The sequence below is a fragment of the Panthera onca genome, chromosome A2, assembly GCF_046562875.1.
Source record: "Panthera onca isolate mPanOnc1 chromosome A2, mPanOnc1 haplotype 2, whole genome shotgun sequence".
Classification (NCBI taxonomy): domain Eukaryota; kingdom Metazoa; phylum Chordata; class Mammalia; order Carnivora; family Felidae; genus Panthera; species Panthera onca.
Window position 1 is genome coordinate 30,084,008 of NC_138340.1, and position 12,415 is coordinate 30,096,422.

The 12,415-nt window shown below is 44.2% G+C and overlaps 1 protein-coding gene across 16 annotated transcripts in view; it reads right to left on the reverse strand.

Moving 5' to 3' along the window:
- The window catches only part of CADPS (calcium dependent secretion activator), a 476,502-nt gene that overhangs the window by 40,643 nt on the left and 423,444 nt on the right, over positions 1-12,415 (reverse strand). For all 16 annotated transcript variants that reach the window (XM_060631484.3, XM_081794958.1, XM_060631486.3 and 13 more), the window contains one exon: positions 5,996-6,028. In XM_060631484.3, coding sequence (XP_060487467.1) covers positions 5,996-6,028 — 33 coding nt within the window. The remainder of the gene's footprint in view (positions 1-5,995; positions 6,029-12,415) is intronic.

A 12,415-nucleotide genomic window follows, 5' to 3' on the forward strand; every position in this document is an offset into this window, starting at 1 on the left:
AAAGCAAACAATTATCAAGGAAAGGGCCAATGCTTGGCCCCTGGGATGCTAGTAACATTTCTTAACACCTGCTGGAACAATGACAAGGTATTAATTTGAAAAACAATGAGGACAATCCAAAGCCACAGTAGTCAACTGTTACACTTTCAAGCAATTTTCAGTGAATGGATTGAGCAGGTTCCGTGATGGTCCTATAATTGTTGCAGTTTTATGATATGAAACAATAGAGGTTCTCCAATGAGATGTAAGTGATACATATCAGTTCTAAACTGGCACCTCGCTAGGCTCCTTCTCTCCCTTTGGCAGCCGCACATCAAAGGTCATTCTCAGTAGGGATGGGGACCCCCCCCCCCACTTGGGGGACTTGAGAAACTTATTAGTATTGTTTCCATTTCTTCCCTGGTGATCCTGCAGGCAGATATGGCCTTTTCCTGGACTCATGCAGCCACCTTAGAGCTAAGATTCAAAGCTCAATTCAGCAGCCCTGTTAGTAACCGGCAACGTTAGTAACCTATAAGAATGGTTATTTTCACCCACTCCTTCTCTTTCCACAAAATTTGCTGTCGTCAAAGGGCATTTCATTTAAGTTTTAAAAACTTTGACCAAAAAAAAAAAAATCAGGGTGGTTTATCTTACCTAGGTAGTTAAAAAGCTCCATGCATGGTTCTCTACCTTTTGACCCTTCTTTTTCTTCATCACGTGTACCAGTAGCTGACATTTACTATATATCTGCTTGTTTGCTCTCACTAGAACATAACTCCACAAATATAGGGGTTTATTTGATCTATTTTCTATTGTATCCTCAGCACACAGAATGATTCCTGGCACAGAGTAGGTGCTCAGTAAATATATGCTGAATGAACAAACCCGTGAATGAATAAGCCCCTTCCCCACATCTTTTTTTTTTTTTTTTTTTTTTTTTTGAGCTCTCTAGTCACACTACCTGGATTTTTATTATATTCCCCCACCAACTGGAACTTGTGAACATCATTTAAATTTCTCTGGGTCTTAGTTACACCATCTGTAAAATGGGATTAATAATAGCTCTCCTACTTACCTTCAAGGGTTGTTATAAAATAATGTAGGTCAAGATACCATAAAAGCCATAAATTGATATACAAACATGAGCCACTATGATTCTGTTCCCCCACCCTGCCCCACAATATTGTATCACTTCATAGCCTTACCTACCTTTGGAATCTACTTTGGAACCAAGAAAAAAAACAGGGCTTTAGAGAAACCAACATCAAAATAAAGACGATACAGTCTCTGTGTGCCAATGTATACAGTTTCCTTATGATAGAGTCCCCAGGCCTCCACTCACCACCTTCTTCCTTTCTCACCAGCTTTACATCCAAAGCCAACAAGTTTGTCTCCCTTCCTTCAGTGGACCAGGAAGGGGCTACTGTTTGAAACGGGTGGGCTGATAACAGAGTGCCGTCACTTTTCCTGACGCCCTTAGCAAACGGCAGCACCAGACAGGTAGACCCAGCAACCACTGGGGTCTGGGACTATCAAGGGCAGAGGTAAGCCGCCTCTATACCTCTGGAGGCCCTGTGGGTAGCAGGTCACTACGTGGCTACGGGGGAAAGACAGTCACAGTGGTGATCCTTTGTCATTGAGGGAGGGTTGAAGTACAGTTTTCTGTTTACACAGGCAGAGAAGGATGTGTAATGAAGTCTAGGTAGATTTCCAACCAAAATGGTTAAAAGAAAGACTGTTCACAGATAAGCTAACTTGCAGTTGTACATGGAAAATATTCTTGGCTAAATGACTGATGCTATTAGATAAATGAGGCTTTATACCATATTGCTTTCCTTTCCTTTCTTTCTTTCTTTTTTTTTTTTTTTTAACATTTATTCACCTTTGAGAGACAGAGACACAGCATGAGTGTGGGGAGGGGCAGAGAGAGAGGGAGACACAGAATTCGAAGCAGGCTCCTGGCTCTGAGCTGTCAGCACAGGGCCGGATGAGGGGCTCAAACCCACAAACCATGAGGCCGCTTGACTGAGCCACCCAGGCGCCCCTATACCATATTGCTTTCTAAACACAGTGGGGAAAGCTTCAGATGATGGTGTTTAGTATCGTACATTGTTTATTTCAAATATGGCTTGGACAGGCCGAGGATGGAGATTTTAGCAAACGTATGAAACAAACAAATAATCTCCGTATAGTTGACTCCCTCCACCTGTGGAAGGTATCATTTGTGAAGAAGCCACTCTGTGGCTTAGGAAAAATAGGACATTTTAATCATAGCTTGCCCCTACCAGGTACTTCTGAGCTTGAAAACAAATTCAAATTTTCAGTAACTTAAGCAAGCCCTAATTAGAAATGCAAATCTGGAGGCGCCTGGGTGGCTTGGTCGGTTAAGCGTCCGACTTCGGCTCAGGTCATGATCTCACGGTCCGTGAGTTCGAGCCCCGCGTCGGGCTCTGTGCTGACAGCTCAGAGCCCAGGGCCTGTTTCAGATTCTGTGTCTCCCTCTCTCTCTGCCCCTCCCCTGTTCATGCTCTGTCTCTCTGTCTCAAAAATAAATAAACGTTAAAAAAAAATTTTTAAAGAAATGCAAATCTGTCATGTATATTCGGAAGGGTCAAATACTACATCTAAGACAAAGAGATATGCTTTGGGGATTACACAATGTTTTGAACGACTGGTAACAGCACTTCTCTCCATTAGTGCAGATGATTAAGAGACAAATCTCTAATGCAACTAACTACTAGTCCCTACAAGGAACTAAACCAATAAACCATGTGCCAAAAACCTCACAGGGCAACACAGATGAACTCGGAGACTTCAGAGCCAGAAACACCTCGGAAGATGATTTCACCCAGAGTTCTTAACCCTGGCTGCAAATGAGAAGGATCTGGGGAGCTTTGGGCAATACTATCACCAAGACCCCTCACTCCAGAAATTGTTTTAATTTGGCAAGCAACCTGGCGCTAATGCTCGTAAGGGCCCCCCAGGTGTTTCCAATATGTAGCCAAGGTCCAGACTCATGGGTTTAGCCCACTGGTTCCCAAACCTGCACTCTCCCAGATCAGCTCTTTGGAAAGAGATTTCCAGGCTCCACACTCCTCCCCCCCCTCCACTCGAACTATTGAAGCAGAATCTCTGGACACAAGGGGCCTGAAATCTCTACTTAAAAAAAACAAAAGACAACCCCCCTCCCCAAACACTGCCAAGTATTAACGCTGCACATTCTGGGGTGAGGACACGTGATTTAATAGGTGATCGTCCCCGGTGTGCCAGGACACTGGCTCTTCAAAACAGAAGACAGAAACAACAGAACAAAACAGGAAACCTTGACTGGTTACGCCTGCCAATCTCCACGGTGTAACTATTCCCTCCTTGGCTGAGTTCAAGCTACCCACGTGCCCCGACTGAAGGCAGAGTTGGAAAAACATGCACACAACGGACTCCTGGAAGGCAGGGCTAGCAGGCTTTCCGGAGTCAAACTGCTGGCACTTAAACCCTCACACCCTGATTTACTAGCAGGTGATGCTGGACTTGCTCTTAACCTCCCTGTGCCTCACTTTCCTCACCTGTGAAGGAGGGTGATCCCATTCCCCTCTCATAGGGTTGTTTGGAAAAGCACACGATTACTGTAATTTACCACATGTAAACATGCACAGACAGTACGCCTGTGTATCCTGTGCTATTATTTTCCATAACATTGTTTATTTACTAAAACACAATATTCTTGCTATGATATTATGTGCTATAAAAATAGATGTTAATCAACTTGATTTTAAAGGGTATCTTTGTCCTGAGCCATAACAATTGGTGAAATCATGGGTTTGATGTGCTAACCACATTTTTTTCTAATATTCCTTAAATAATTACTCAATTATCCCAATAAAGATGTCAGTCTATGCACGAACTAAAATCATCTTGCAGATGGCATAGTGTTTAAGGGGACTGGTTTAAATCTCAGCTCTGCCACTTACCAGCGGTGGGACCCTGAGCAAATTACCATCTCTGTGCCTCAGTTTCCTCATCTTTAAACATTTGAAGTGCTTACCTTAGAACAGTGCTTAGCACACAGGGAATGCTTTATGAGGCTTGGCTGCAATTGCAATTATTATTATATTATGTATCAGCAGTGGCAAATGTACCACAGTTTGGAACACGTTGCATCATTTTCTTCTGTCTCCCTAGAGGGTGCAAATTCTGCTAATTCACTTTTGTTCCCTTTCGTGTAGATGTAGAGCCCTTCCCCCCCCCCCCCTTAGTTTTACAATAAATCTAAACCTGGTCTGTAGGAATTAGATGGAAACCACATGAAATCACTGATGTTTGACTTTTTGGACCCCCTCCCCAAAATAATTTGACCTCCCCAATAACTTCCAGTGATAGCGATGATTGCCAGGTCAAGTTTCTCTGGGTATTTGGAGCTTGCCTGCTGGGCACCTGTTTAAACCTCGCTGGGGAGATCGCCCCTTGACTTGGAGGCCTACAGACACCAGATCTTCAGGCTGGGTGCCTAGAATTTCAATTTCTATTAGGGTTGCAGACCCGTGCAGGTCAGGACTGCTGTCAGCAAATTCATCCTCTCTCCCTGCTCCCCTGTGCAATACAGTGCGAGCATCCCCTTATCCGCCTGCCCAGGGGCTCTGCTCCTGCTGCTGAAATGTCTAGGGAGTGCCAGGTATAGTGCTGAGAGTTCCATACATGTGTGTCATTTAATCTGCACAGCAAACCTGTGACTTGGGTATTATTACCTCTCTTTTAAGGGTGGAGAAATAGGCCCAGAGAATTTGAGTAGTTCGCTCCCTGTGAACTGAAAGTTTATACTTTGGGGCTTGGAAAAATAAATTACTTAACGCCTCTCCTGGCTGCGGTTGTGTGTGAGCTTTTTCTCTTCTCCATTATAAAGACTCTCTACATGAAGGAGTCTGAGGTCCCTCGATGAGAAGTATTATATAAATTCAAAGCATAATTATTGATTGTACATTCTCTCATTAAACAAACAAAATGTATGCTAATGCTAGATTCACTCCAATTTTCCATTTTGCCATCCTTTGCGAAATAAGCCAATAAACGATTACACACTTAGCTTCCTGGGGAAATGAATTTAAATGTTAATATAAATCCTTTTAGAAAAAAACAAATTTTAACAAATAAGTATTTGAACAAGGAGGGCACTTAACCACGTTCAGAATGAGAAACGTTCAGTACAAGACCCTTGGTGGCTGTTGAGATAAGCTCTCTAAATTTAATATTTTATAATAGACTCACACCTCTTTTGTTAGAAATGGAGAAACAGAATCATTTTCTTTTCCCCTTTATTGGAATATATTTAAATCTCTCCAATTTTATTTTGCTAATAGGCAGGGCAAAGTCTGTCGATAAATGTATCCTGACTTATCACAGGTAATCCCACACTCCAGCATTCATGTGTAGTACTTAACCTCAATTTAAATGTAAATTTTGGGCAACCACAAGTGCTTTATCTGTGAACTTTGAGAGCTCTCTTCATTAATGAGGTCTGCACTAATTATAAGCAGTTCTGTAAGATTTCCTTAAAACAATTGCAGAATTGACCCCAAAATGAACAAATTCAGAATTTGTTTAAAAAAAAATACTGGCACCCTTGTGCAAATTTCTAGCTCACGGAGACTCCCAAGGTGTGCATACAGGAGGGGAGGGGAGTAGGCCAATAGAGAATGAACTGTACCAGAGAAACCCAGGAAAATGAAATGAAAGGCCACTGGGTTTACTCTCAAACAGGATCTCTCTTCTGGATGAAAGAAACGATAACCTCTTTTCATCTAAAACGAAAGTTTTACCATGAAATACTCTTGGCTTCTTTCTGGTGATTCAAGTCAGAAATATGCAATTTAGTAGCAACTAATGAAAACAGCATCATTAAATTTCTCATGAAAGCAAACACATACACACGCGCGCGCGCGCGCGCGCGCGCGCGCGCACACACACACACACACACACACACACACACACACACACACAAAAGCAATTTTCGAATACTCACAGGTACATCCACATATTTGGAAGCTGCCTTCACCTAAGGAGGAAAGAAGAGGGCAGAAGTGAGGCTGGTGTTTATGCTTCATTGTCCACAGCTCAGTGCTGTGTCACCATCAGTGAATACAATACACTGGCACACGGAGCTGACCAGGAAACACAGAAAGGTACTAAAAAAAAAAAATGTGATGTCTATTCTCTTTCCCAAGCGGTAGCTACCGCTTTGGAGAGAAAGAGAGAAAAGAGAGAGGGAGAGAGAAAAGAGGGAAGAAAGGTAGGCAAAAGGGAGGGGAAAGGAAGGAAAGGAAAGGAAAGGAAGGGAGACAGGAAGAAAGAGAGGGAAAAAGAAAGAAAAAAGAAAAAGGGAAGAAAAGAACAAGAAAAGAAAGAAGAGAAAAGAAATGAAAAGAAAAGAGATGAAAGGAAAAGAAAAGAAAAAAGAAAAGGCAAGCAAGTATTTACTGATTAGGATCCTGTGGCTGTTGTGGGAATTTTGCATGCTCCTCTGTCCCTTTAAAAAGTAGAAAAGTAGCTAAACCAAAACTGATTAGTGGAAGGCTTGCTAGTCTAGAAAAGCAACTAAGGCTGCTGTTACTTCCTGTATTTTGGGTCTTTTTGTCCTGTGGCCACAGGTTTGTCCTAATGGAACCCTTGAGTTTCAGTTAAGAGTCTTAAAGAGGATGCAGTGTGGTGGGTGGGCATCCTTAACCCAGAGGGTGACAGGTGTCTGTGGGTGGGGTTGAGAGAGTACCAGAACCTCTCAAAGCCCGTCCCAAGGCTGTCGTTGTGTCTCCTGGTTTTAAATACTAAAAACCCCACACAGGAAGAGCAGGAAGTGGTTATGGAATTTATTTTCAGTTTTCAGGGAGAGAGTGCGGTATAGTATCTGAGAGCAAGGAATCTGGAGTCGGGTGTGGGTTCAAATCCCAGCTCTACGACTTACGAGCTGTGTGACCTTCGGCAAATTACTTCATCTCTCTGAGCCTCAGGTACCACATCGGCCAAAGGCAGAGATGCTAATAGATACTTACTTTAGCGGGTGATCTAAAGGTCAATGTACACAAGGTTCTGGGACGTAGTAGGCATGGAACGAATGGTAGGGAAGGTGATCAATTCATAAGCACATCTGGGGGGGGGGGCTCTGCGTGCTGTGGGAAGTCAAGAATGGTGAGGTTGGAGGAGTAAAGCCTAAGGGACTTATTTCCTTTTGACTTGGCTCTTGTTCCTCCAGGCACAGGTGAGACCAGGGGGCTACGTTTGGGGTCAGAGAGGGTTTTGAGTCTTATTGGAAACTACAAAGATGGATGCACACAAAACAGGACGTCTTTCACATCACAGGTAGGGCTTCCTCTTGTCACTTGGCTGAGGCCACTATCAGGAATCACAGCTTCTACCCACATGTCGCCCAGTAGAGTGTCCAGGGGAGCATTTTCCCCAATTGCTCTTTTCTCAAGGCTCCTTTTCAAAATACCAACTCCCAAGGGAGAAAAGCCAGTGAACCAAAAAGGTAGGTTGGCAAGAGCCCAGGATTAAGAGTGGACAATTCTCAAAGTGGCAAAACTAGTTGACCCTGAGACAGTCATGTCAAGTCCCACAGACTTGGTCTCTAGAACTGGGTGATGATTCTGTGTTCTTTGCAGGGTTGAGAGCCTGACCCAATGAAAAAACATATGAGAAAGTGTTTCAGAAACTTTAAAGGGCTGACCACACACATCGATGAGTTAATTCTTGAGAGGGCAATGCATCTGAACACCCGGAATCAGTGCCAGCACCCAAGGTAATTCCTAGATTCTCTTGCTAAGGATGCTCTTAAAACCCTACATTTTTCTTTGCAGTGTGGACTGCAACTTTAATTCCGTAATTTTGTGCAATGTCTGTCTCCCACAGAATGTCTTGTCTTGCTCATAGCTGTCTCTCTAGTGACTCACTTGGTACCTGGCTTAGAAAGGGCGCTCAGGGAAAATGCGCAGAAGGAAGGAAGGAGAGAAAACAAGTGACCAGTGATGGCTGCAGGGTAGTTCAGGAATGAGCAGGGAATGGCCAGATTGAGAAGCCATTGCATGAATCAGTCTGAAAGCCAACATTGTGAAAGCTCATTCCTGCAAAGGCTGCTGGGTGAAAGGAAAATGGCCATTTGGGGCCATTAGAGGGATATGAGGAGGGGTGCCTGGGTAGCTCAGTCTGTCAAGCATCCGACTTCGGCTCAGGTCATGATCTCGTGGTTCGTGAGTTCGAGCCCCGCATGGGGCTCTGTGCTGACAGCTCGGAGCCTGGAGCCTGCTTCGGATTCCGTGTCTCCCTCTCTCTCTGCCCCTCTCCCACTCATGCTCTGTTTCTTTCTATCAAGAATAAATACACATTAAAAAAAAAAGCAGTATCAGGAAAGCTTTCCATATTTTGCACAATTAATGTTTCTACTAAATGATCCCCAAAACCAAATTTCTCTTGTCCATTCTGGATGTAGAATTTAGTTTGGGCAAAAAGTTGGTTTTCCTTTCTTTCAAGTCTCCCTCACCTACAATACCTAACACTTATGCGATGTTTTTCACTTGGCAAAACACATTCATGGACAGTTTCTTCTTTCAGCTACTCTGCAAAATGAGGGCTAGGAAGCATCTCTATTTTACAATTCAGAGCACTAAAACCCTCAGAATTTATTTGCTCATAATCTAGGCCAGAAGGTGGAGATGGCAGGACTCACATGTGGTCTCCTGAACTCCCAATTTTCCCTTTGGAACTCCCGATCTCCTCACCCATTGTAGAAATGTCTGAGGCACTCAAACATCAGTGGTTGGGGCAGGTGCTGGTAAAATCATTCTTCTCAGCTGGAAACTGCCTCTTTTGCTCTGTGGAGTCAGTGCTTGGCAGTTGGTAAGAGTTTTGCTACAGCTGAAATGATCAACCTTTAAACACGCCTACTCTCCATTTACCACTAACATGCAGTTTCAATCCAGAGAATGACACCAGTCAAATTCTATTCCTTTCGAGGCAGTTTGGGAAGATAAGGCAAGCTGTATGCCATGAATGAAAACCATCCACTCTCCTACACACACCAGCCTTCAGTTTTTCATCAGATAACAGCTGACTTATACCTTGTCTTGTAGATCTCCCTCCCATCCCATAGTGATAGCAAAAAACAGCTCAGAGTAAACTGTGATCCTATTATTATTTAGAGTATTGTTTTGGTGTATCGTTTTTGGTTCTGGCCACTGAACTTTAAGAAGGAGGTTGACGAGGGGCACCTGGGTGGCTCAGTCGGTTGAGTGTTTGACTTCGGCTCAGGTCATGATCTTACGGTTGGTGAGTCTGAGCCCCGCATTGGGCTCTGTGCTGATAGCTCAGAGCCTGGAGCCTGCTTCAGATCCTGTCTCCCTCTCTCTCTGCCCCTCCCCCACTCACACTCTGTCTCTCTGTCTCTCAAAAATAAATATTTTTTTTTAAAGTTAAAAAATAAAAAGAAGGAGGTTGACAATAAGGATCCAGGAGAGCCTTCTATAAGGAAAGTGAAAGCAGAGACATCTTGCCTAGAAAGGGAGGGCTAATGTGGCCTTAATTAAGGAGCATCCATGTAGAAAGACTAAGCTTTTTCATGGTGGTTCCAGAGCATGGAATCAGGATGGATGAGTAGAATGAAGGGCCCCCAGAGAAGGTTCAAACAGCTCTCTCAGTCCATCCAAGCACTGGTCGTCTCTGACGGTCGAGCAGCTCAAGTAGAGGCTATATAGGGTGCTCTGGATGTGAGCCTTCCCCTTGTGACAGGTTACATCTAAGGCTGCTTCCTGTTCTGACTCTAGTCTCCTTAAGAGGTAGGAAGCTTTCATCAGTTCTATCTTTTTATAGTAGATGTTGAGGTATAGCAGAGCGAATAAATTGGCAAAGCGAGGATCAGAGCTCTGGTTCCTGAACCCACTCCTGCCTACCGTCAACAGCGCTGCCTTTAAACATCACATTTATTTTCAGTATCCGTAGAATATGTTTTTGCCAGCTACGTTCTGAGAGGAAGGACCAGATCCTCCCAGCTCATGAGGGCTTCAGAATTATTGCCAAGGGTCGGAAAAATTCAAGTGCACACCAGACGCTGCCTCTAGATTAAATAAACAACAGGCCTTACAATGTACACAAGACACTTTTCCATTATATGTAGATATGATTTTAATGAATAAAACACACGTTTCTTTAAAAGTACTACCTGTTTCATGGAATTTTGTCATTCTGTATGTTTTCCCATCAGCGGTTCTAAAACGTGTATGTGTGTGTCTATCGGTGTGTGTACAATTTTTTCTTCTTTACCTTTAAATATTTTTTAAGTTTATTTATTTTGAGAGAAAGCACGAGAGCGCACGAGCAGAGAGAGAGGGAGGGGATCCCAAGCAGGGTCCGAGCTCTCAGCGCAGAGCCCACTACGGGGCTCAAACTCACAAACCGTTAGATCATAACCTGAGCTGAAACCAAGAGTCAGACACTTCACTGGCTGAGCCACCCAGGCGCCCCTCTTTTTTAACTTCAGAAGAAATCTTCCCAGTGAAGTGGCTAAGAGGATGAATTCGGATTGGTGGGGTCAGAAGTCTGGCTTTGCCATTTTCTAGCTTGTGACTTTGGGCAAGTTATTTAACGTCTCTGAGCCTTCTCTGCAGATGGGACGCTCCTAACAGTACTCAAAGGGATACTGTATGGATTGAATGAGATAATCCATCTAAGAGTGTAGAACAGTATTGGCATGGGGTAGAAGCTATTGAGGGTGACTTTTCTTAGTGTTACTGTAAATACTAGCTTATTAGTACAGATGGAGTGCATGCACCTTGTTCTGGTGATGGTGGTGACAGTTTCACCCCTCACCCCTAGCCCGTGGGCCATTTCTTGCCATAAAAAGGATGCTGGAATCTCCCCAGGGTTACAGCAGGTATCTGGGCTGACTCACAGTCTGGTATACTTTCTGCCAATTTAGTGACCATCCTATGTACTAGAGAAAACCTTGAGGCACACAGCAAAGATCTGTTCCCTAACTCAGGACGGCTGAGTTTATGCACGAGTAAGAAGGCAGCTTCCCAGGCCAGGGCTCTCACTTATATTCAATAACACACACCTACAGCTCTCCGGGACCAAGCCGGGTCCCCAGGTGCTCTGGGACGCAGGAGATAAGGTGGGGGGGGGGGTTTGCCCCACAGACCGGTCTGGCACCTTTTCTAAGCAGGCACTCAACTGCCCTCAAGGGAGAGGCAAGAACTGTGACTTCAGCCAGATCTCATTTCCTGAAATCCTGATGGTCAGATGGCAGGAAGAATACGCCTTCTCTAGCAGTACCATGGGCACCCACCCTCTCGCCCCTGACCGCCCAGATAGACTTGCCCAGTTCTGGGGTAGGAGGTCAGAAAAAGAAACACAAGGTAAGAGAGGCTGAGGGAGACCAAGGTTGACGGGAGGGAGACAGGCTGTCAGTGAACAACTTGTTCATGTTCTCATACGCCCGAAGCAAGGAACACTTACTATGTACAAGGCACCAGGTCAGGGGCTGTGCTCCATCAGAAGGCATTTGCTCCATGATTCCTGGCCCCTTTCTTAGAGGATGTCTAAGTGCACAATCCCTCCAAACACAGAATGAGTCATGTCCATCCAACAACTAGTAACTATAAGTAAGATTTCAGAGTGCTTATGACTTGCCAGGCAATGAGTCAGGGATACCACATTTGTTATACTCAATCCTCACGACAATACTTCGAGGGGGTCCTATTAATTATTCCGTTTTACAATTGAAGAAACCAAGGCCCAGACAGATGAACTTGGCTTAGTCGTACAGCTAAGAAGTTAAAGCTTGAGACCTCCCATCTCCTCAGCTGCCCATTATTCAGTAAAATAAACCAAACAAATATTAAACCACCTTCACTGACCAGTCATATCAAAGTCTTGTTTTGTGTGCGTGTGGGTGTAGACACAACATAAAATGCTTCTCTGGGAACAACGTGTGAGGGATTTGAATAATTATCTGCACTGACTCAGGACAGAAGGTCCAAAACGGTTTCCCTGGCCTGAATGTCCCAGCTAATTGCCTCGACCCTCCACCTGACTTAGCGTGTGTAGACAGGCTTAATGGTTTCTCTATTGAGCTCTTCCATTATTTTTCAGGTGCCCAAGGTAATCTTTTCATTGAACATTCACCATCCTGGGATTTTCACAATGCTGATGACTAAGGGATTTTCTTCTGCCCGGTCCTAATAAGGGGACCTGAGTTAATCATTGTGTGGCTTTGATAGGGAGCACCGTGGGGGCTTAAACCACTTCTCTTGCTTCATTAGGGGAAAAAGCAACCCAGGTGCAGACCACGAGGACCTCAGGGTTTGATACTATTAAATCAATGCACAGACAAAAAAAAAAAAAAAAAAAGTGGATTAGGCCCTTTTTGCAAACAGAAATCTGGTGGGTAAGACTCAAA